Source organism: Crinia signifera, chromosome 5, assembly GCF_055691185.1.
Source record: "Crinia signifera chromosome 5, ASM5569118v1, whole genome shotgun sequence".
Lineage (NCBI taxonomy): Eukaryota > Metazoa > Chordata > Amphibia > Anura > Myobatrachidae > Crinia > Crinia signifera.
In genome coordinates, this window is record NC_139221.1 from 268,457,268 (window position 1) to 268,482,761 (window position 25,494).

The 25,494-nt window shown below is 42.9% G+C and overlaps 1 protein-coding gene across 1 annotated transcript in view; it reads left to right on the forward strand.

Moving 5' to 3' along the window:
- Positions 1–293: 293 nt before the first annotated feature.
- NCAPG2 (non-SMC condensin II complex subunit G2) overlaps positions 294–25,494 on the forward strand; it is a 43,867-nt gene continuing 18,666 nt past the window's right edge. Inside the window, exons 1-15 of the mRNA XM_083188996.1 lie at positions 294–451; positions 5,799–5,891; positions 7,792–7,980; positions 8,112–8,226; positions 8,366–8,523; positions 9,294–9,428; positions 10,167–10,261; positions 11,150–11,219; positions 12,385–12,471; positions 15,154–15,246; positions 21,732–21,857; positions 22,006–22,185; positions 23,444–23,596; positions 24,865–25,087; positions 25,208–25,314. Of these exons, the coding sequence (XP_083045122.1) occupies positions 5,814–5,891; positions 7,792–7,980; positions 8,112–8,226; positions 8,366–8,523; positions 9,294–9,428; positions 10,167–10,261; positions 11,150–11,219; positions 12,385–12,471; positions 15,154–15,246; positions 21,732–21,857; positions 22,006–22,185; positions 23,444–23,596; positions 24,865–25,087; positions 25,208–25,314 (1,809 nt within the window). The 5' untranslated portion in view covers positions 294–451; positions 5,799–5,813. The remainder of the gene's footprint in view (positions 452–5,798; positions 5,892–7,791; positions 7,981–8,111; positions 8,227–8,365; positions 8,524–9,293; positions 9,429–10,166; positions 10,262–11,149; positions 11,220–12,384; positions 12,472–15,153; positions 15,247–21,731; positions 21,858–22,005; positions 22,186–23,443; positions 23,597–24,864; positions 25,088–25,207; positions 25,315–25,494) is intronic.

Here is a 25,494-nt window from a genome sequence, read left to right on the forward strand (position 1 = left end):
ATGCGACGGACACGCACACACACACACACACGCGCACACAGACTCTTCAACTTATTATATAGATATAAATATAAATACACTGACATTTTATTTTCAACGCAGGGCTTATCAGAGGCTCACACAGGTCGCCGAATGCTGCTGGCTGCCCACCTGAGCTCCCGGACAGATGTAGAGTGCTCATTTCTTGTGTACCTCCTATAACAAGGCAAGTATGCACTATGCATGCAAGCAAGCAGCATATGAACGACACACTATGGCGCAAACATGCGCAGAGATAAGCGGACAGATGCCATGGAAACCAAACAGCAGGCGCCTGAAGTTGCTGCTTCCGGCTTGATGACGCACTTCCGAGGGGAACGCCAGCAGGGCGGGCAGTGGGGGTTTGAATTGATGAGCAGGCGGGAAGTGGATGTTGTGACGGATCGCGGACGGTGTACTGTACAAGCAAACGGTGAGTTAACGGGAGGGGAGGCGTGTACCGGCGGTGTTCTAACTTAAGGTTTAGTGTGCAGTGATTCCAGAGCACAATCCAGGGTTTGCTAATGTATGGCACTACACAACCCAGCATGCCCAGTGGTTGTCACTCTGTGGCACTACACAACCCAGCATGCCCGGGTTTGGTGCTCTTTGGCACTACACAACCTAGCATGCCCTGGAGTTGGCACTCTGGCACAACCCAGCATGCCCAGGGGTCAGGACTCTGTGGCACTACACAAATCAGCATTCCCAAGGGTCAGGACTCTGTGGCACTACACAAATCAGCATGCCAACGTTTCGGCATTCTGTGGCACTAGACAACCCAGCATGCCTTGTCACCATTTTAGCATGCATTAACATTAAAAATATGTCAGGGCAACCAGCATACCACAAGTTGCCTACCCCTGGTACCAGGGCTCTCCTATTATTCCCCGCTATGCCTTAGCATCCAGAAGCTCTCCTTTCCATTAAGCTATGTTTCGGACATGCTGGAACTTATGGTTCCTCAGCAGCTTGAGAGCCACCTTGTAAAGTGAAATGGGAGTATTTAGTTGCAGACGGATGCTCCTGGAATGCTGGTACTTTGTGGCCACCAAACTCACCAGCTTTAGCACCAATAGATGGAACTGAATGCATTGTGGACATGATTTGCTTTTATGCAAGGGACGCTACCTGCATTGTGTGTTTTGGGGTATGGTTAAAAACCGGACCCAGGCATGCCAGACCGGACACTACAAGCTCCAGGATGCATAGTTTGATGTCCGGTCTGGCTGCCTGTGACAGCTATCACCAGAGAGGAGGAGGGATAGATTAAAGCAGTGGTTCCCAAACTGTGCGTCTAGGCTCCCAGGGGTGCCTCAGAGCACTTGCAGGGGTGCCTCAGGTTGGTGGCCAGAACCAATTCAAATTGTTTATGGTCAATTTAATGGGCAAAATCAGTGCTTGTGGCTTTCAAGTATGAAATACTGTGTGCGTATAAACAGAAGTGAATCATGTTCCTTACCACATACTGTAACTGGACCTACTGTAAGGATGACATTTAAGCACAACTTACTTAATTTACAGTAATTATTATTCTTTTTTATTCTTGGTAACAAACTTTTGGGTGCCCTGGAAAATATTCTGATACTCTTGGGGTGCCATGATTCCAAAAAGTTTGGGAACCACTGGATTAAAGCCTCCCTTTATGGTCCGGGCATGTAGCAAAAAACGGAACGGTCCGAACCACACGGGAGGCTGTAAACTCCTTTTCCCATGTCCCTGGTGAAAGCTATCACAGGCATCCCCCCGGACAAGACACCTGGCCTTCCGGGTCCAGATTTTACTTAGTCCCTGTGTTTTGCTTGTAAGTTATAACCGGGACTAAGTAAAAATTGGACCCGGACAAAACGCCGGACCGGACACTACAAGCTCCGGAATGCAGAGTTTGATGTCCGGCGTTTGGTCCGGGTCCAATTTTTACTTTCCCCAGGTACATGGGGAAGGGGAGATTACAGCCTCCCCTTGTGGTCCGGACCATTCAGGTTTTTCCCATATTCTCCCCCCCCCCCCCCCCCTTTTGGGCCGAAGTTGCCAAGCTACAATTGCTACAACGTATCTTCATGGTACACATGAAAATCTATTAACCATTATTGGGATAATGTGTGCATATGGGATGCTTTATAGACATTAATAAATGTTAAGTAGCTTCTATATTGTTGATTGTACTGTCTCAACATAACACAGCTGCACCATTTTTTTAGTGAGGCAGGCAGCTACCTCTTGATTTGCTGCTGTGCCTTTATTCCTATATATATTTAGGTGCTGGGGTTGTCCTTGTATACTGTATGTCAACCAAGCAAGCTTGTGAACATTGTGTTAGTATGCTGCCATGTATACTGTATATGTAGAATTGCTGGATAGTAAATAAAATGTTCCAAAGGCAATATGGATCATAGCTTTCCCTTTAGCAGCTTAAATAGGGATATCCATTGGTGGGTTGCCTTCGACGATGACCATCGACTGCGCACAAACCATCTATGATCTGCTACTGCTGGCAGAACCTGGGCGGGACAATCAGAACCAGGGTGGGCCTGGGGCATCGGTTTGATGATCATCCCTAAACTCAAATGATATTCATAAATGATGTGCAAATATTTAGCAACAGTTTGTCTTGGCACTGATACAACCAGGGCTGTGGAGTCGGAGCAAATTTCGTGTACCTGGGGTCGGCAAACAATGCACCGACTCCGAAAATTATAATTAATGATTTCTCTACTGTAAGAATAAAGACCAATGCATGCAGTGCCTCATGTAACCGCAAAACGAACACGTTAAGTGACCATGAAAAAGCATGCTTTTCATGTGCTTCACTATATGGCACGCAACGCACAATTCAGAGCACCAATACTTATAAATGTATTCTCCCTTGTAGTTTACAACTTATTTCAAACGTTCAATAAGTTTTTCAATACCTCGAAAAATTCATTCAACCAAGCTCTCCCACCATACGCACAACATCTATTTACGCAGATGAAGATCTTGTTTCATGCGCGGGGTCGTTTGTTTACCTTGGCTAAGCCATTTCTTACGCTGGTTCATATTGATGTAAAGGCAATTGAACGGTGACGAGCAAGCAAACCAGCGGACAAACATTGTGTTTGTCCTTTGCTTAAACTGTTCAATACAGTAGACTGTTGGCTTCCCAGCCTCTAGTTTCTGTAGTAATAATATGTATGTTGCCTTTCTTTCCTTCAAGGAATGTATCAAATACATTCGCATATTAATACAGAGGAGTCGGGGTCAGCCGTATGAGGAGTCGGGGTCGGAGTCGGGCCATTTATCTACCGACTCCACAGCCCTGGATACAACTACAGTTGGATTTCTACAATGTTACTGTGTCAGTGTTAGCATTGTTCTATGAACGTTTCCAGCACCATTCTGTGCAGTGGTGGAACTTGTGGGTAATGAGCACAGGTTCAAAAAATATAATTTGGCCCTCCACTCCAACCTTATGCCCCATACACACAGGCCGGCTGAGCAATACCGCTTAGCACAGATCGCTCAGCACACAGAGATGCCCCAGCTATGTGTGCTGAGCGATCTGGCACGGCCAGTGTTCTCTGGTGAGAGAACACTGGCAATGACTAGATTTATACTAGCCCGGTGATGGCTGCGCAAGGGACCGTGCATTGCCAGCGATCAATGCTTAATTTATAAGTGATCTAGTCAGATGGCTTAGAAATAGGGCTACAATCGCCCTACAACGCATACATTCACAAGATGCGACACAGCAGTGGGTGACGGGAAGCAATGAGCCCCTTCGTCCTTGGAATCTTAAGTTGCCACAACACACTCCCCACAACCACAGGAAGGTTTATCCGAATGAACGATAAACACCCTCAGGTCCGTGCACTTCCTTAACACATTTCCACACCTTCATTCAGTCATTGGCTTCCTAGGAAGGTTCATTATGATCAGCCCAAACTTTTAATATCAACAAAATGTCCATGTCAACATCACGACTACTTACCTTTATGACCCACATAAAAATTATAATTCTGTTTTCATTAAGACATTTTTAGTTGGAACTAAAAAAAAAAAAAATATTCACTGCACTGAAATAAAAATTGTCCTGTGTTGGGCTTGCTTGGCCGGCTGATCGATGCTCATCTTGAGTGGAGAGTTGCATATTTGGAATATAGATAGATATACATACATACACACTGTTTCGTAAGATCCAGTGAATATGCTGTTGGTATTCAGCATTATTTACCTTACTGGTGAGGGCCTACTTGATACGGTCATTGGGTCACCACCAAGTAGGTCGACAGTCGAATGCAATTTTTGACAGTTTTTTTGGGGTGGTATTTTATGTCCTACCGTGCACTAGGGCGTGGTGGGAGAATAGAATAGTGTGCCAAGCGTAGCGAGGCACCATGCCCAAAGCATGGCAAGCTAAGCGAGGGGACGTGGTGGTACGTTTTAGTGTTTATGTTGACTGTGATAAACAAATAAAATAGAAAACCATGTCGACCTAGACACATGTTGACCTAATGACTGTCTAACAACTTGCTGGTGACTAACTAATCCACACCCGGGCCTGCCACATCCCACTCTTCAGCAGTGTCCCCCACTGCATTTTGCAGGATAACGCTGCCAGAGACTTCTGTGTTCTAACGTGTAATCTTTTTCTGTAGTGTAGAAATAAGGCCATATTGGAAATTAAAAATTCCTAGTAATAAAATGCTTTCAGTCTAGGATATTTTTGGGCAGGTGTTGATTAGGAATGGCACATTTTACTTTTGACCTGGAGAATTTTGGACAGAATGCCTATACATGTGTGAATACAGGTTGAGCATCCCTTATCTGAGATCTGTTATCCAAATTATGCCGATATCCATAGTTTCCATTATTTATTTATTTTGCTAAAAGCACTGCTGGGGACATGATATGTAACCGGCACTAAATGTGCCAGAAAGTGATCATTTTGCATTCAAATTCAGTGCCAGTTCATGTTTTGAAACCTTGTTTTATGTTCAAATAAAATATTTGTGTGTGTTTGATGTGTTTATACAACATAATTGCGTCTTGTGTTCACAAGTGGATCCCATCCGCAAGATACCTCATTGAAATATAAAAATATTCTGCAATATAGAAAAAAATCAATTATCCAAAATGCTTTTGGTCCCAAGCATTTTGGAAAAAGGGATACTCAACCTGTATTATGAATTGGGGACACTAAAGTGTAGCATATTGAATGTTCTAGTTAAACACTATGGCCCTTATTCTGAATGAGTCGGTTGGCTCCGAATGCGGACGGATGGCCAATGGTTGGTGTTTGCGCATGTGCGAACGTCTCACACCTCTGAACACGGCGTGAGATCCGTGCAGAAAATGATCCTACGGAACCATCCGAGCAGGGGGTGGAGAGGGGCGTGAAGGGCTGATTTTGCTTATTACCATATGCATATGCCCCGCGTTTCATGGGCGTTCCCATGAAAATGCTGGGCATACGTATGGTAATCCGGCCGTGACGCACGTGTGGGGGGCGGACATATGACATAGCCGGATGCCAGCTGCCCGCCCATATCCCTGCTTTTGCATGGAGAAATGCCAGAGTGGTCTGGAGCACTCGGTGCTGCCTGACCACTCAGTCCAGCATTCAATGGTCGTACGGAAGGTGGGGCTAAGAACACTCTGTTCCTGTGCGAAAATATGCATCCATCCGATTCAACTAGAATAAGGGCCTATGTCATTTCCACTATTTAAATGAGTATTACACCAGTGATGTAAGTGCATGCTTTCTTTAGGACAGAGCTAATGTATATGCTTTCCTTTAGGATTAACCGCTTGCGATGTCGAAGCGTGAAGCATTTTTAAGTGCCACGGAGAAGGGTTCAGTAGAACATTTTCTGAACTTCATTCAGCTTCATGTGAGTACTGCTGATGTATTTAAAGCTCAGTGTGAATTGCATTAGTTTTCTTTTCTTATAAGCATTAAAGGCCCCCATCCACTAGTCCGATTTAGCCACTTTTAACCCGATTCTGAAGGATCGGGATGAGAAATCGGGGAAAAAGTAGCATAATCGGATATTAGACATGCAATGCCTGGTCCTGTGTGCATCGAGTCAGGTTAGACCTACAACCTGGTCATCTCCCGGCAGCGGGGAATGAGATCGCATGCGTTATATCGTATTCAAAATGCTCAAGGGGGATTGGCTGTAATAAATGGGGGCCTTTAGAGGTCCCTCAATAAATTTGCTGCCATAGAAACGATCAGCTATCTGCGATTATCACAGCGAGTACACAGAAGCACGCAGAGCGATGCTGGCTGTGCTGACGCAACTCTAGTATTGGAGTCCTATGTGCTTGTACAGTGGAACTAAAAAGCCAGACTTGCTCCATAGCAATAAAAAGTAGCAGAAAAATGTACCATTTGTAAATGGAATAATGTAGCATTTTGTATAGCACCAAATATAGGAATGCTGCATGTTTTATTTAACCGATTCGGTTTCTGCGTTTTATGCGTATTTGTGGTACAAGACACCCATTGTTAGCAGAGCTGCACAGGAACTGCCGGCTCACTCATGCCAGGTGTTGCCCTCTAAATGGTGTATTGAGGCTAGATGTATGAGGACACATCTGTTGGGGGGATATGGGTCGACAAGAGGAAAGGTTGACATGCATTGGGTTGACCACTGAAGGTCAACATGGGGGTTTTCACTTTTTTTTTTATCCCGAATGTCGAAATGGACACAAAAAAAGTCTGCCACATCCCCTCAGGCAATGTTCGGCACACTTATATAGTGTTCACTCTAGGAGTGACACCGGGCAGGGCGCTGGGGGGCGGACCGGGCACACCGACATCACAGCTGGGGGCGTGCCCGGGCCGCCGCCGCCGTAATGAAAGAGGCGTGCTTGGGCCGCCATTGTCATCAAAGGGGGCGGGCCCGGCCGGCACAGTCATCAAAGGGGGCGGGCCCGGCCCCTCCGAATCCACTGTGCTGCCGGGGAAGCGCCAGGCATCGCCGCCTACGGCGACGCTGGGCTTCCCCGTGAGTCTGTTTTAGCGGGGCGCTGCGAGATGGGCAGGGCGCATTTTGCCCTTTAAAAATCGGGCAGGGCGCAGCGCCCCGCTAAAACAGCCTAGCGGGAACACTACTATATTCTCCCATCATGCCCTAGTGGATGGCAGGGCATAAAATACCTCCTGTCGGCTCAAAAAAAAAAAAAAAAAAAGGTGAAACCCCCCCCCCATGTCGACCTAGCCCATGTCTCGACCTAATGACCCCGTCGACCCAATGCATGTTGACCTTCCTCTTGTCAACCTAGTGACCATATACCTCTGTAGTATATTCATGCTTTCTTGCTCCCTGTCGCTAAAAAGAAGCCTTTGGCTATGTGCACACAGACATATTTTTTTTTTTATTTAATTCAGTTTCACCTCTGTTTAATGCTTCTCAGCTGGAGAAAAGATAATCTCACACTGATAGCTGTGTAGGTACTGCCGCAGCAAACACCAAACTTTTCCTACATAACTCCCCCTCTTGGCACAGGCAGGGAGACTTCCATCTCCGTGCTTGGGGTTAAAATTCGCCATCAGGGGCAGCGAGCCCCTGCGACGTCGAATTGGGCGACAGGGAGGGCTGGCAGCTAATGCTCCAGCCCTCCGGAACACGGTGACTGTGCAGCGAATCCTAAACAGGATTCGCTGCACATCGCGATTGTCATTGAAGGCTGCCCATACAGTACAGTGTGTGTGTGTGTGTGTGTATTGTACTAATTATCTAATCCATGCTTCTCTCTGAATGTGACATTTGAAACATTTTACAGAAAGACCCATCAGATCCTTTTGATCTGGTTGAACTATTGCAAGAGTTACCAAGGAAACAGAAAGAAGAATTATGGCAGAAACTGAAGACCTTGCTGACAGACACTTTGGTGGCGAATCCAGTGGAAGAGTGGAATAAAGTAGTTGATGACAGTGATGATGATATGGAAGTGGAGGGATCTTCTGATATGGTATATAAGATGTTAAAAACACATGCTAACCGCAATTAAGAAAGCTATTTGACCACAAATACATTTACTCTGTAACTTGTAAGAGTCAACATGATTGCAGAAATAATTGTACATTTGTTTTGCTTTCCTAGAAGCATACAATGGATGTTCTACACGGAGTGACCATTGTTTCCACAGTTTCTGTGTCTGTCGCAGATGGCGACATCAGCTATGGAGCGCTCCTGGAATGTACTGCTATTCTCAACGGTAGCGCTTTATAAATTCTTTCACTCTTTATTGCTGCAGCAGAAACTTCAGTTTTCATTCATGTGTCCCTTACTGTTATATCCGATATTTGCCTTATGCTCACTGGGTTCATAATACTAACAGAATAAGTGCTTTTCAGATATTTTGGATGCTTTGCCCACATCGGAGTCCCGTCTACATCTGGCCATCCTGTGCCTGTTTGAAGCCTGGTGGGAGAAGGGCTTAGAAAGAAAGGAAGTGTTTGGGAAAACTGCATTTGTGTTGCTGCTGGCAAAATCCCTTGATGCAAAGCCTCTGGTATGTAGCGATCTACTGATGTATTTGTTCTGCAGTGTTCCCAAGTCAGGTACACACTGGAGCGATGGCAGGATGATTTGCCATTTTTGGAAAGACAGTCTACATTGCTTTGTGTGTACAGCTGATTTGCGCACTACTGCAGTTACAGTACATGCAACCTCTGCTCTAATCCATAGCCAACAGGACAATAACACATGTAACCTGGTGGATGCTAATGAAGGGCGGAATGAAGTATTGTTATGTTGTTCATTAAATCATGTAGTGTGTACCAGAAATCTGGCTCAGGGGAAATCCTCCCAGTTGCCGGTCACTCCAGTGTGTACCTGGACCTGCATGTGCTTCCTTATATTGTAGTGGCAGACTGGAACAAATTGTTCTTCCTTTTTATTTTTAATAGACATAACTTTTTTATTTAAGGAATTCATTGCCCTTCAGATTTCGAGCCTATTGATATCTGGTACAATTAAACTTGTATTTACTTTTTTAAATTTGTTTGCTAAGAGAAATGTCCCGTCCTCCCTCCCCCTCTTTCCTTTCCTTTTTTTTTTTCTTCTGTATCATTTTCAATTACTATTCATATACTTATTTTCAACTCTGATGCTTGTTAGGTTTTAGTAGCATAATTCCCAAATTACAAATTATTCAACCAAATCCTATTGAGCTTCTGAGTTGTACGAACTGTGACCCGGTAACTGGCAGGCTATATATCTGGTTAAAATGAGGATGTGGGAACACTTTCCTCATTTTTAGAAACTCTTCTCCTGTGGCAGGTGGCGGACATTACTCGCTTGTGGAAGCTACATCCAGTTCTCCTCACCATTGATTACAACTCGTCTGAGAGCAATGAGGTGAAGAATTTGTTACTCCGCTGCTTTATGAGTGATAACCACATCAAGAGAGAAGAGGTAATTTAGTGTTTAGTTGTGATAACAATTGAGTTTGTGCTTATTACAAAGTACAACACTTATTAAGGCAAAACATTCAAGCAGAAAAATTTTGCTTATTGGTCTTTTAAACCTTTAGTTACGTCACAACAACGCACTTTTTCCTGGACTCGTTGACATTCTCTGCACAATAATAGGCTTCATTATTTGCATCGTTCCATATAGATTTTCCATGGTTGCAGCACTTACGTTCCAGTAATTTTTTTTTTTTATTTTTTTTTTAATTGCTATAGCTGTAAAAGGTGCATTGGGGAGACTTTTTTTCTATAGGTATATCTGGCTGTGTTTTATTTATTTATTTGAATTTAATTTGGGGATACCCTGTAGGTTTACGGACCGCACTGATGGGCCTTCCCTGATGCCAGCCCTTAGACTCTCTTACGGGGAAATTTACGAAGATGGGGAGTTCTATTTCAGCTGGGATGTTGCTATGGGCAACCAATCGGAATCTACTTATTTATTTAGTACCTTCTAGAAGATAATAGATAGTATCTGATTGGTTGCTCATAGCAACATCTCATCTGAAATAGAACTATCATCTTAGTAAATTTCCCACTAAGGGTAGTAGATGGGCTCCTATTTCTAGACTTTCTTTTAGTGTTTGTGTGGATCCACTTTTGTGAGGCCTACAGGAAAGTTTACACGTGTATTTTCTAGTCTGAGCGCTAATTGTGTTATTTGCTCCCCCATTCTAACCAGGGTCGAAGATTTCTTAGTTTTCTCTTTAGCTGGGATGTGAACTTCATTAAAATGATCCATGAAACCATTAAAAATCAGCTGCAGCATTTGCAAAAGTAAGACTTTGTTGCAATCATTATTTCACACCTGTTCTATGATTATTTACTTTTTAAATTTTTTTTTTTTTTAAAGATTGCTCCTGTATTATCCTAATGGTTTAGATTTTTGTTAATAGCTTTGATTTAATCATCTTGATTCGATTGTTTTTGCCTTTCCACAAAACATTGGAGGGTTAGGTGCAATGAGAACTTAGTCTGGTGCTTATTGGTTTAGAACACCAGGCCATGGCCATACAAATTGTATTCTCTTTAAGGTCCTACGTAAGGAAGGACTATGGCTCATTCTGTCGGATTCCAATAAACAACCCTTCACATATCTGAGTTTAAAGCCCTGTACACACGGAGCAATATTGGCTTAATATTGCAGTGTCCTGTTTTCATCGCTGATAAAAACGAGACACTGCCTGCGTAAGCCGCTGATCACAGGAGCATGCTTTTCCGACCAGCGACAACTCCAGGGCTGGTCGTGGGAGCGCGCTCCCGGCAACCGTCGGCAGCCATGGTCGCATCCCTGGCAATTATGGCTGAAATTGCCCCATGTGTATGGGGGCTTTAGGCTGTGTACACACAGTGCAATTTGGTTGCTAAGCAATTTTGGCTTAATATCTCTCAGCAACAATATTGCTCAGAGTACCATTTTCACCAGCAATTTTTAATTTTTTTTTTTAATTGCCCAGTACACACAGAAAACAAGGGGCAATTATGGTTACTCAGGGACCAAAGCCAGAGATATTGGATAAAATCGCCCCGTGTGTACAGGGCTTTAGTTTAGTCTCTGGGCATTTTAGAATTGAAGGGTCTACTCTAGAAGCAGAAAGTGTCCTGGTTAAAAGGCTAAGGGAAAATTTTTTTTTTTTTATTTATTGTAATATTTTCATTTGGCAGGTCATTGATAAACCACGTTGCGGACATTTATTTCAGAGCGTGGAAAAAAGCATCTGGAGAAATTTTAACGGTACTTTTTTTTTTTTTTTTCTGTTTTGACCAGAAAAATTTACTTCAACTTAGAAAATTTGTGTCTCTAAAATTCATTGTTTCTGTTCTACAGCTAGAACCATAATTTAGGAAATTGTAAATTGCTGTTTAGGAATTGGAGAGATAAGAGAATACTTCAGTTTTTACTCAAGCCCTGAAGATTACTTTTTAACAGTCGCTCTCCATTGCGAAGTCATTGGTCATTGTTATATTTTAATTCAATTAGTACCTCTTTCCTATTCCACTTGGACTTTTTGGCATGTACTGTATTGGTTTTTCACTGTATACTTTTATACTAAAATGCTATAATTTTACTCCTTTTTAAGTATTTTTCTTGTGGCTTCTTAGTGTAGTTGTGGAGATAACCTATATTGTGTAGATCACAGGTCCTCAAAGTCTGTCCTCAGGGCCCCACACAGTGCATGTTTTTGAGGTCTCCTCACAGAATCAAGTGAAATAATTAGTTTAAAATGTGTCAGTCAGTAATGAGTACACCTGTCGGGTGACCTTGACAATGTGAACTGTGTGGGGTCCTGACGACACACTTTGAGAGCCACTGCGGTATATGTATTCAAGCTGGTCGAGTGAGTACCCACCAACAGCTACTTTACAGATCCTGTAAACAACAGGAGCTTATTGGTTGGTATGTTCTCTCCTACCCTAATTTTAGAATTCCTATTTCAATTCCTCACTTTGATGAAGCCTTGTTTTATTATTATTATTATTATTATTTAAAAAAAAAAAGGTGCAGAAATCATGACATTTCATTCTGATTTGGTTAAAAGAATTCAGAGGTAATTTTAAGAAAGGTCATCAAAAGTAGTTAAGACATGTGAAATGTGTAAGTTATTGTTTTAAAAAAAAAAAATTCTTCTGAGCTTGACCTATTTTAGCCAGAAATGTAGCGGGAAGAAAATGAATGCTTTCAAATATGTTTGACCTGACATAAGGTTGGAAACGATTGATATTTGAATCTGAAGCCTTGGCTTCTTAGTGAGAAATGATTACTTATATAGACCACAATCTAAGGGCACAATATGCAATACAGAAGCAAAGCAGTTTATATGCCCTGAAAACCTTTCTCCTGTAGACCTTAAATGTAACATATCCCCCCCGTCCCTTTTTCTTATGTGTTTTTTCACAAGGCCATTGAAAACACGTGTATCCAGGACTTCATGCACCATGGTGTTTATTTGCCAAAGAAATCTCCGGTTCACTTCAAAGTGAAAAAGGTAGGCACCAATGTTAGTGATTTATTGATTTGGTATAATGTTTAAAAAAAAAAAACAAGTTTTAGTTGTACAATTCCATATTTTGATAATAAACATGATACAGATGAATCAGATTAATTTGGCATGATTTTTCTGAAGTAAAGCCGACACATCAAATTGTGCGTACTTGAACCTATGCACTCTGCTGTGTTAGAAATGACAATCACTACTACATAAACCATTTTTTTTTAGGCTATGGCAAGATAAAAGTATTGGTACAGATGGAGCGCCTCACAGCCAGCCCCGGGGCTCACCAGATTACCCCCGCTGGCGAGATGGTGCTCCATCTGACTGGGACGCAAACCCTGCCCATCTCCACGGGGGTCGGGGACCCGGGGGAGCTCCGTTAGCAGTGGATGCGCGCACATCCCCTTGCAGAGGCTGGCGGATGGTAATCTGACTGCTAGACCCCCGGTAGAAGAGACCGGCCCAAAAAATTGTATCTGTTTATTTGAGGGGAACAATGCAGATGAAATTTGGGAAACGCAAAAAAATGTGCTCGAATCACTAACCCCTAAATCATCCCAAAAACCAATAAAGGTAAATTCAATAAGAAAAAACCATCATGGTTGGATAAAAAGTAAGGACAGCAATCAACAATAAGGCAAGAGCATTTAAATTTTACAAAGATAACGCGAATGACGAGGCATTCAGAAAATACAAAGAAGTAAACAAAATTTGTAGGGGGTAATCAAAGTAGCTAAAACAGAAAATAAGGAGCGCCATAGCGTCTGAGAGCAAAACAAACCCCAAAAAGTTTTTCAAATACATCAATAGTAAACAAATAATTAAAGAGAACATAGGCCCATTAACTAATATTGATGGTAAAAGCTTTACAGAGGATAAGGGAAAAGCAGAACTGTTAAATTAATTTTTCTCATCAGTGTTTACGAGGGGAGAACAGACAGTGGAACGTACAGGTACCACAAATGGGTCGAGCAAGCCAGATCTTAATATTGCTTTCACGACAGACGAGATAAAATTGCGGCTCAGCAAACTCAAAACAAACAAATCACTAGGCCCAGATGGTATTCATCCAAGGGTACTAAAATAATTAAGGGAGGAATTAGAAACCCCTCTGTACTACATTTTTGATAGCTCACTTACATCTGGTAATGTACCAAAAGACTGGAGATAATTAACTGGATAACTGGAGGGGTAATAATTTGTAGATGGGTAGGTAACTGGCTGTGTAATAGAAAACAGAGAGTGGTCGTGAATGGAGCAGTATCAAATATGATGCCAGTACTAAGTGGAGTACCTCAAGGGTCGGTACTAGTACCCATTTTAATTAACCTATTTATTAACGATATTGGGGTGGGATTACTCAGCAGTTTCCATCTTTGCTGACGACACAAAATTGAGCAGAGTAATTAGATGAACTGAAGATGTGTCTGCACTTCAGAACAATCTTAATAAACTAGATGAATGGGCGAATAAGTGGAAAATGAGGTTCAGTGTGGATAAATGCAAGGTTATGCACCTTGGGAGACATAACCGATGTGCTAGTTATAACCTAAGCTGGGAGGCATTGGGTAATACAGAACTTGAAAAGATTTCGTTCACTTAGAAGGCAAAAATCTTTCACTGTCAGGGCAACCAAACTATGGAACTCTCTTCCTGGTGAGGTGGTGTCGGCAGACATTAAATATGTTTAAAATAAGGTTGGACAAACATTTATTGGTTAAAAAAAACATCCAGGGGTACAATTAAGAATAAAAATCTGTCTTTAACATAAAATATCAAGATACAATACATAAGATAAGGATTAAGCTAATAAACCAAGGTTGAACTAGATTAACGCAAGTCTCTTTTCAGTCTTAACTTATGCTTGTACATCCATGCCTAATTGTGCTGTAATGGGTACATGCACTTGCTGTACTTGGCTCTTGCTTGACACAGTCCACCTCTCCAGCAGACACAAATCAGATCTGCTAATATGTTATACAGATGTACATGTTTTGTTATCATGGTTCATAATTATGTGGTTACCATCATTAAAAATAATAAAATGTATTTCTAGTTCACCATTTCTGGGTTCTTTTGTAATGTAAGGTTCAGTGTAAAATTCCTTAAATGCCTCATTTACAGACCCCCTACATCACAAGTGTTAAGCGCAATGGAATCTGCTGCGCTATATAAGAAACTAAATAAATAAGTGCCAATGAGTATACTCCCACATGTTTTACCCATACCACTTGACCCCATGTGTGCCTCTTAAGTGTCAATAGGACTTCCACTACTCCATACCCATCAAACACCTCACTTCAGATAGTTCAACTTCACCTCAGCCCCTGTAGGAGGGGCCAAATGAAGAGAGAATGTCACGTTTAAATATGCAGCTATGGCTACACTTCTGTCAGGAAGGTCATTACAGCTACATTATGATAGGGGTAGTGATTACTACAATCACCCTTGACCAATGTAGCATATAATAGCATCAATTGAATGTATGCCAAAGAACAGCTAGCTGCTGTGTCTTTTTATGGTCGAATTTGTCAAAAAAAAAAAATTGTAATTGTATGGACTAGAGATTAACCAAGGTGCTACACTTTACTGACACTGCCATTCCTAAAACACTTAATCATATTTATTCTGGGAATATTCCAATGATACCTTTCTGATTCACCATTATTTCCCTAGATCATAGGCTTCTTTCACCAGCAGAAGCTGCGGCAGGGAGTGGAGGCAATGCTGTGCAGACTGTACCAGCCTATTATCTGGAGAGGATTAAAGGTGATGTGTGTGTGTGTGTGTGTGTGTGTGCGCGCGCGCGCAGTATGGGCATAAAATAACTGACTGTCGTGGGTATTTCATGAACCATTCATTTTGTTATGCTGAATTCAAGGTCGCACACTGCTTATTGGTTCAGGGTTATAAGTTATTGTTTTCTCCTTCATCCACTAGGTGTCACTGGAGTTACACTGGGGAATAGAAGGCGATCACAGGGAGCATGGGCACTTTAAATAAAATATTAGTGTGGCCAACTCCTCCCCTTCTACTTCCCCTCCTAGGCAGTCTTAGATTGTGCCCGCAAGGAAGCAGGTCACACGTGTGCTCACTCCTGGGCATTTTTAATTATAGACAAAGCAAAGGGGTTTAGAGCCAGGTGAAGACAGTTGGGCTGTGTTCAAGATTAGGGCTATAGCGCTCCCTGTATGTGTCTCTTCTCTTTCTCTCTTTCCCCCGTGTCAGCTTCTCTCTTTCACTGTCTCTCCCATCCAGTGTTTCTATCTGGATCTTCTATACCCACTCTCCCTTGGGTGTGTGGTAATTGTGTAGATTTGTACCTTATAATTGTCAATTATGGCAGGGGGAAGCTCCAAGAGAATTGCTTGTAAATCGTGTACTTCAAAATTAACACTTTCCTCTGCAGGGGTTGTATACTATGATAAATGCACTGTAAATCCCCCCGTTACACAACCCCCAGTGGACCCCCCTTTCTGGGCTACACAGCTTACAGATGTCATGTCACGCTTATCTTCTGAACTTTCACAGTCTCAGAAAGATAGGGAGACCTCTAGAAGCCAACAGAGTGATTTAGCCTCTGCGGTACAGAGCCTCACTAGAGCCTTGGCTCCGGGGCAATCCAAGACTCGCCCCTCCTCCTCACAACAGCCCCCCACCCCTTTTGCGAAGGAAGAGGGCCTCTCCACTACACGTGGACTCCCCTGATTTTGATGACATGCCAGAATTAGAAGAGGGTGAATTTGCGCCCCCTGTAGATGAGGTGCAGGATGTGCTTGCTTTTGAAACACAAGACCCTGCACAACCCTCTCAGGGGATTGAGGACTTAATTGACATGGTCAAAGTGTGACGGACGGAGTGGATGCTCATGCCCGGCCCTCCCTTTTTGGTAAAAAGCAAAAACAGTATTCCAACTTCCCCACTGCGAAAGAATTAGATGACCATGTTAACGAGGCCTGGAGACATACAGACAAACGTTTTCAAACCCCTCACAGGTTTTACAAAATTACCCCTTACTGCCGGAAGGCAGAAAGAGGGTAGAGATTCCTCCTTCGGTGGACTCATCTGTGTCGCGGCTGTCAAAAAAGACAGTCCTACCGGTTCCTGGGGCCACCACCCTTAAGGACATCTCTGACCGCAAGTTGGAGTTGACACTGAAAAATATTTTTTCAGCTGCTGGGGTGTTACAGCGTCCGGCGCAAGTCGGATGCTGGGTTACTAAGGCCATAGGTGTGTGGGCTTCAGAAATCTCATCTGAGATACGTGAGGGTTCAGACCCTGCTACTGTCATACAGTGGTCTGAACAGATTCAGGATGCCTCAACTTGTCTAATGGAGGCTACCTCTGACATTTTGTATAGTTGCAGCTAGAATTTCTGCACTATCTATTTCGGCTTGTAGAGCCCTCTGGCTACGCCAGTGGCAGGTGGACGCAGAATCTAAATGAACAGTAGAGTCCTTGGCCTTCATTGGGAAAGTCCTGTTCGGCCCAGAGCTGAATAAATGGATATCCCAGGTGACAGTAGGCAAGTCTCACTTCCTCCCTTCAGCAGCACCGCCTCCTTCTCGCATGAATAAACAGGTTCCATCCTTTCGTCCCTCAAATAGATTTAGGGATCGATCCAGAGGTGGTGCTCCATCACACCGAGGTTCCAGAGGTGCCTCTACAACCACTCTGGACCCCAAGACCTCCAAGCCTACAGCATGATGGTCTTCCATACCATCTGTGGGACCCCAGGGTGGGAGCTTGACTGCGGAACGTCAGTCTCGTTTGGCTCCAGTCCTGTCAGGACGCCCGGGTAAGAGATCTTGTGGCCCTAGGCTACAAGATTCGCTTCAGTCTCACTCCCCCCCCAAACAGGTTTTTCAAGACAGGACTGCCACTACCTCCAGAGAATGGGGCAATCGTTATTGGCAGCCATTGCCAAATGAAGACACAGGAATGTTGGTTCCTATAGTACAGCGTACCCAGGTCTACTACTCCAGTCTTTTTCTTGTGACAAAGCCGGATGGCTCGGTACGCTCCATTCTCAATTTAAAGGATTTTAACCCATACTTGCAGGTGTTCAAATTCAATATGGAATCCCTGCAATCATTGATACAGGGGTTGGAACAGGGGGAGTTCCTGGTATCTATCGATATCAAGGATGCGTACTTACACATCCCCATCTGGCCCCCTCACCAAGCATTCCTTCTGTTTGCGGTGCAGGATCATCACTGGCAGTTCCAGGCACTACCATTTGGCCTCTCGTGAGCACCTCGGATTTTCACCAAGGTGATGATGGAGGTTCTCCGGACTTGGGGGGTGACAATCATTCCCTATCTAGAAGACCTACTGCTGAATAGTCTTTCCCGGGAAACTCTGCTAGAGAATATTCTTCTCGCACAGAAGACCCTCATCTCTCACGGGTGGATTCTCAACTTCGAAAAGTCGCAGCTTCATCCAGCTCAGCGTCTTTTGTTTCTAGAGATGATCCTGGACACAGTCCAGATGAAGGTGTTTTTACCATCCGACAAGATCCAGTCCTTACAGACCTTGGTCAGGCTTGTCCTGCGTCGCAGACAGGTCTGTTCACCTTTGCACCAGGCTCCTGGGGAAGATGGCAGCGTGGCTGCTGTAAGGTTCATCCTGAGACGTGCTGGTATTCCTAGAGCGGTGATGGCCACTATGCTACGTGCAAGGAAAGAGGTCACCGCATATGGCGTTCTTGTGCGGTTTGGTGTGAGAGGCGTGAAGTTTCCACATCCCTGTTCAAAAAGGCGAGACTCCTCCTTTTTTTCTACAGGAAGGTTTGAATTCAGGGCTGAGGCTGAATACCCTGAAAGTACAGGTCTCAGCTCTATCCATCTTTTTCCAAAAGAAACTGGACTTCCTTCCTGAAGTGCAGACCTTTTTCCAGGGGGTAGTATGTTTACAACCGCCCATTCGTTCTCCAACGGCTCCCTGGGACCTTGACTTGGTCCTCCCAGTAATTGCAAACTTCAGTGTTTGATCCTTTGGAGGAGGTGGACCTTCGCTATCTCTCTTTCTACCAAAGGTAGTATCTGCTTTTCACTTGAACCAACCCATCGGGGTTCCAGCATTTACAGATGACTCGCCAGAGGCAAGATCACTGGATGTTGTTAGGGCTCTGCGCATCTATGTATCTCGCACAGCCCCCATTAGGAAGTCTGACACTGTTTGTCACCTACGACCCATTACGTCGCGGGTGGCCAGCTTCGAAGCGGACTCTTTCTAGGTGGATTCGGCTGACCATTCGTCAGGCCTATGTCTCCTCTTCTCGGACGACTCCTGCTTGCATCACAGTGCATTCAACCAGATCGGTGGGTCCCCCTTGGGCAGCTGCCCGAGTGGTTTCCCTCCAGCAACTCTGCCAAGCTGCTACCTGGTTGGGCAGTAGAACCTTTATTAGGTTCTACAGGTTTGATACCTTTTGCGGCTCCTGCTTCAGTGTTTGGCCGCATGGTATTACGGGGTACTCAGCGCTCACCCACCCGGGTTGGAAGCTTTGGGACGTCCCCAGTGTAACTCCAGTGACAACTAGTGAATGAAGGAGAGAGGGATTTTGTACTTAATGTAAATCCTTTTCTCCGAGTCCACAGGTATCACTGGACGCCGCCTCAGTGTTGTTCTCTACCTGGCCCTAGGGCAGGTTTATTTCAGGGTTCTTCTTTGGAGTTTTCCCTGGAGGAGTTGGCCACACTAATTTTTTATTTAAAGTGCCCATGCTCCCTGTGGTCCCCTTCTATTCCCCAGTGTAACTCCAGTGACACGTGTGGACTCGGAGAAAAGGAATTACGGTAAGTACAAAATCCCTCTATCTCTAGATACATGTTGTCTACCATACCCAAAAAGCTTTGGGAACCAATGTGTTTTGGATATTGGATTTTCAGAGCCAAGTCTACACAGAATGCCTTTCTTTTATATACACCTTATACCAGAGGTTCCCAGACATGGTCCTCAAGGCCACACCAGGTTTTAAGTATATCCATGGCTAAGTACAGATGCTTAAATCAAATTAACAGAGGTTCTAAATAAGTGACCTGTGGCCAAGCAAGTATTTGCTTAAAACCTGAACTGTCAATGTCCCATGAGGCTGTATATGGAAACCTCTGGTATACGGTGTATATAAAAGAAAGGCATTCTGTGTAGGCTTGCCTGTAGCCTGAAGATAGTTCTTATACTGTGCTCTACCATCACCAGGCAGTAATGATCAAAAGATTTGGAAGTGGTGAACTCCTATCTTTCAAATAAGGGTGGCCTTTTCCAGTCTATAGATGCCATGATGGGGAGCTGCAGATCTTTTAATACCCTCTCCCATTCCCTGGCCACCTTACTAGCTGGGAGTAGGCAGGGCTTGATGACCATGCTTGTTCTAAGGCTCATGTCTTCATTGCCCTAACCTCGTCACTTGGCTTCTATCCTTGCTAACTCGTACGCCTACTCTAACCCTCTTTGTGCTCCCGCAGTGCTAAGGAGAGTGAGACTGTTGAAATTTGCTTTGAGGAGAAGTCCTACTTGTTATCAACAAAGAGCTACAGTAAATGACTGAATTGGGTAGCATTTGATGCACTGTGTCCTATGTGTAGGTACTATTGTAGCAACAGTGGCTGGGTTATTGTGAAACATTGTACTTGTGTTACAAGTTTAAAACACATTTCAGAAATGTACAAGTGTGTGTTATTTTTATTTTTTGTGGTGTGATGGCCCCCTTACACTTGTCCAACAAGTTGGACCTGATTGACTTGAGATTTATTCTATGTGCAGGAGGATCAATCTCTTGGTTAGACCAAATGCGCACGGTACAGCATCAGGCACATCAGATTTTAGCTGTGTACACACACTTCAATATTTTCTTTTCCCGGTTTTCGATCCGACTTTGTTTATAGAAGCAAAATCGAATCCACATCGAATGGTTTTTAGGACACTTTCGATCTGCATTCGATTCGATGCGTGCTCCCGTTCTCAAAATCAAAAAGAAAAATAGACTGTGAAGCCAAGGAAATATCAAATTCAATCCAGTAAATTGAGTGTGTACACTGTACCTTGAATGTAAATTGTATTTCATATCAAAATCGATATCTAATGCAAAAGTACAGATCTAATGCCAAATTGAATGGTAAGATCTAATGCCAGATCTAATAGAGAATCAAATCTAACATCGAATCTAAAGCAACACAAAGTGTGTGTGTGTACACAGCTTACAGATGTAGCGGGATTCATCTTTGCAGGTGATGGAGATGGCGTCGGCATCCCCTGCCCCGCCGCCATCTGTATGCCGGAAGGGGACGCGCGCCCGGATACTGAGATGCGCGTGGGGATGCACGCGCGTCTCAGTCAGATGGAGCGCCATGTTGCTGGCGGATCGCCAGCAGCATTCTGCTGGCGGTTCGCCAGCAAAGATAACACTGGCTACATCTGTAAGTCAGATAAATTGGCCCAATCCATCTGAATTGGGTCAAATCTGACAATCTCACAAGTGTAATGTAACATGTTATGAACTTTCTATTTGTTAAATTAAGTACACATTTTAGCAAGATTTTTATAGGGGTAAGTTTCACAGATGGTAAGAGAAGCAGACAATACTGAGAGGGCAAAGCACATAGCCAGCGCAGACATTGAAATGTGAAACTAATACAGTTCATTATTGCTACTGAGGGAAAATCATTCAGGTATATACACCTTAATACGACTAGGTTCATTGCAATGATTTCATTGTATTTCATATCTCATATATTCCAGGTTTAGTCATTTATGGTAAATTCTAATGAACTGAGCAATTGAGAACTATGGAAACGTAGTCTTCAATTGTCACACTATTATTTTGAAAATCAGTAAAATAAGTTGAAATAATATAAAGTTTTATATAGTGTTCACTCTAGGGCGCTGAGTGCTTTTTTGGATGACTGTAAGAACAACGGTTACATCGGTGACTCACGTTTTAAATAACTTGCTAGAAATGGTCACTTCTCTGTAAAGGGTGATGATTAGACCACATAAAGTACCCTTTAGTTTCCTACTGAAATCTATAAGAATGAGACAAAATAACCCAGGTCCCAACATACTGTATCTCCCATACTTAGTACTAGTATTTACTGGGAGCAATACCTTTTTTTAGTTTTTTTTTTTCCTGATTATACCATTTTCCTGCTGAGCCATTGTATGTTTGAATTTCATGTTTACTTTCTAATATAGTGGTTTTTTTTATTTATTATTTATTTAATTATTTTTTATGTCTTTTCCCAATTAAATAGGCAGGAAATTCAGAGGTTCGCTCCAATGCTGCATTGCTGTTTGTTGAAGCATTTCCTATACAAGAACCCAATATGAATCAGAAGGACAGTGACAATAATATTCAGAAACAGTTTTTTGTGCTTTTTGTAAGTTTCCGAAACACACACACACACACACACACACACACACACACACACACACACACACACACACACACACACACACACACACACACACACACACTTTTGTTTATAACAAAACAGAATAATGAAGATTTATTTTCTTGAATAACAGAATATTTTAGAAGATCCTCATCCTCCTGTACGGGCTACTGGAGTTCTTGGGGCCTGTAAAATTACAGCCAAGTACTGGGAGGCAATTCCGCCGTCCGTCCTGGCAGATATTATGAAAAAAATTCTTGGTGATCTGGCTGCTGATATTAGTTCCGCTGATGTACGCTGCTCTGTTTTCAAGGTAAGGTTTAGCTGGTTTTACATTAACTTTTTTTTTCCCCTTCATTTCTATTACCTACTAATTCTGACGGCAGACTCTTTTATATTGAGGGTACTTATGTATTATCTGGACTCCCATGTTAAATGCACCCCATTTTTTCATACCCCTACTATCCAACTACGCATGGAGTTGATTTTATATAGTGTGGCGAGCGCAGCGAGCCACCGTGCCCGAAGCGTGGCGAGCGCACGCGGTCTCATAAGAAAAACGGGAGTCCAGATATTACATAAGTACCATATTGAGTTCTGTGCATGCTAGGAATTTTAGTTACTGAACAGTAGGAATTATATAATCCTTTTTTTTTTTCTTAATACAATGCTCATTATTAAATATCCATTAATGATCCTCCTCCATAAAGAGCTCTCCGTACATAGCAGCTGTGTGCAGTTAGGAAAATGTTGTAGGGATATGTTTAGACTCCCTTCCCCGAGGGTGTCTCAGATCTGCTGTTTGTGTACAAACTCAACCATTGGAAGCACAAGCCTTGATCGCAGAAAGGTCATCAGAAAGACAATGGAGCCATGTTTACTGCGTATTGGGATCAGTCATAAGCTGTGGCACACATGCATTTAAGTCACCACTCCCCTGTTACTTTTCACAAATGCTCCCTGACTGTTAGTGACTTTTTGTAAAATTAGATGATCCTTTTTGTGTTCATATCTGCTTAGCTTTTGGAATTTGCACTGTTCCAAACCCAGGCTTGGACAACCTGTCACTTGGTTTTTCCCTATAATGCAGCTTCCTATGTTCTGTCAATTCAATGAACAAACAGATTGTCTTTTGGCAGGAATCGGTCTACAGAAGAAGCAAGCTTTTCATTCACTGTATTTTGTTAGGGCGCAATGACTTCTTCCTCTAATAATTGTCAACAGGCAATAGATCCTCTTTTATTCAACAAGAGTATATGGGCCATGGAAACACAAGTGCTATGGATGGTAATAGTGGTGTACTCACAAGACTCAAATCTGTATAGTCACTGCCTACCCATTTAAGCTGTAGTAGTCCTGTTCCACTGCTGTATCAAAATGTAAATGTTTTGAGACTGTTCAGTGTTTCACTAGCTTGGTTTCTTTTCTCTCTGGTTCTGTGTTGCAAACCTAATTAGAAAATTGGGTTACCTACAGGTAGTCTTAAAAAGAGTGTTTTTTATACTAATCCACAACAGTAGATTAAAATAATTATTGTATTACTTAATTAGAATATATATTCTTTTTCCCAGAGCCTGACCATTCTTTTGGAGAACAAGTTAAGTCATCCATTATTAGAACAGATGCTGCCGACACTGAAAAATAGTCTCCACGATATGTCAGAGAAGGTCCGTGTGGCATTTGTTGACATGCTCCTTAAGATGAAGGCAGTCCGAGCTGCTAAGGTATTCTATAAATCTGTTACAATATTATGTTGCCGAAGTTTCATTCATGTGTTTGAAAAATAAGTAACCTCCTTTAACAGTCCTGTAAAAGCATACAGAACAAATTCTGTTCCCACATTTAACTTCAATGTCCAGAATTATCTGTAGAGAGACCCTATGTTTATTTCTAGGCAATACCCTGAGCGATGTGGTAAGAAAGCAGTCTCTGCTATTCAAAGACTAATGGTATGTACACACGGTCGACATGCCGTGCGATTTCGAGTCCCGATGCGATCTGATTGCATCGGGACTCGCATCGCACGGCATGAAGGAGTGAAGAGGGCAGTACCGATACCTGCCACAGATGGCAGGGGCCGCGGTACAGGAACAGCTTCCCCCCGCCGCATACATCAGTGGCCACACCAACAGACCTCCGCCGTGTGACCCGGAAGTCTAGGAGAAGCCTGAGCTATAAGTATAAAGGCACAAAGACTATATAGTGCAGATCTGCACTATATACTCTTGGCTGCCCTCACTATGTCGCTACCGATTTGCGCTCACTCGGGAGCGTACATCGGCAGCGCATCAGGCTCGCAAGCCCTACAAAGTACACAATCGGCTTGCGATATGGCTTCCGATGCGCACTATATCGGCAACATCGGAAGCCATATCGCCCCCGTGTGTACACACCATTACAGTAACCAGTCTTCCATGGCCCCATACATCATATGGCTCATTCCACGACCTAATCAACGGTCCATTAGGGAAATTCTACATTTGAAATTTTACCAACTTGCTGATCCTGATCATTTTTGGTCTGGTTCAGCACATTGGGAAAATTCAGCTTGTGGAACAGTCCGGATTCCCCAGACACAAGGAATTGTGTATGTGTTTGAATTGTGAAACTGCAACAATCAGTCACAGGTATATGGGGGAGGGGGTTTTAGTTTAGTTTTATAGTTCAGTATTTATATCTGCAGTGATGTATAATATTTTGATTGGCTGATAAATTATATATCTGTATTCAATAACCTGAGCTAACTAAAATAAATACCTGCCACATTCAAAAAAGGAGAAAAATGTCTGCTCTGCATTTTTGTCATATGGTCAATCAGTGATCCTGTCTTTATGGCAAATGTCATTGTGCACTTAGTGTCAAACAGGTTCTTGGGATCACAGTGTAATGTTTGGTCATTTTATATCCTCTTGTACTTTTTTTTTTTATTCTGTGGGGAGTCTGCCACATGATTAATCATGGTTTGTTTTTTTCCTCTTATTTTTTTGCTCAGTATTGGAAGATCTGCCCCATGGAACACCTTTTAGCTCGTCTTGAAATAGATTCACACCCCGTCTGTCGCCGCCTTGTCAATCTTATGTTTAACTCCTTTTATCCTGTTAATCAACCAGAAGAGATGTGGTGTGAGCGGTGCATATCACTCATACAAATGAATCCAGGAGCTGCACGGAGGTTTTATCAATACGCCTCTGAACACACTGCACCTACCAACATCGGTAAACATGGCACATTACAACATCTCATCAGCTGTGGTGTTTTTTTTTTTTTCTCTATCCGTTTTCTTTAGTTGTATCAGTCTACATTATTTTACAGAATATTTTCTTCTGCATTTCCAGTTAAACTAATGCTCACTATAAGGCTCTGTTTGAATGCCTGCTTGCAGAAAACAGTTAACAGTGAAGATGAAGAGAACGTGGAAGAGCGTGAAAATACCAACAAGAGCGTAAGTGGGATGTTGATTTTTCTACCTAAATATAATACTGTACATTTACTACTAATTTAAATAACCATTTACTTAGTTGGATAGATAGATATATGTGTGTGTGTGTGTGTGTAGTATTATTATTATTATTATTATTATTATTATTATTATTTCTTACAATGGGGAATTAGTTGCAATTGG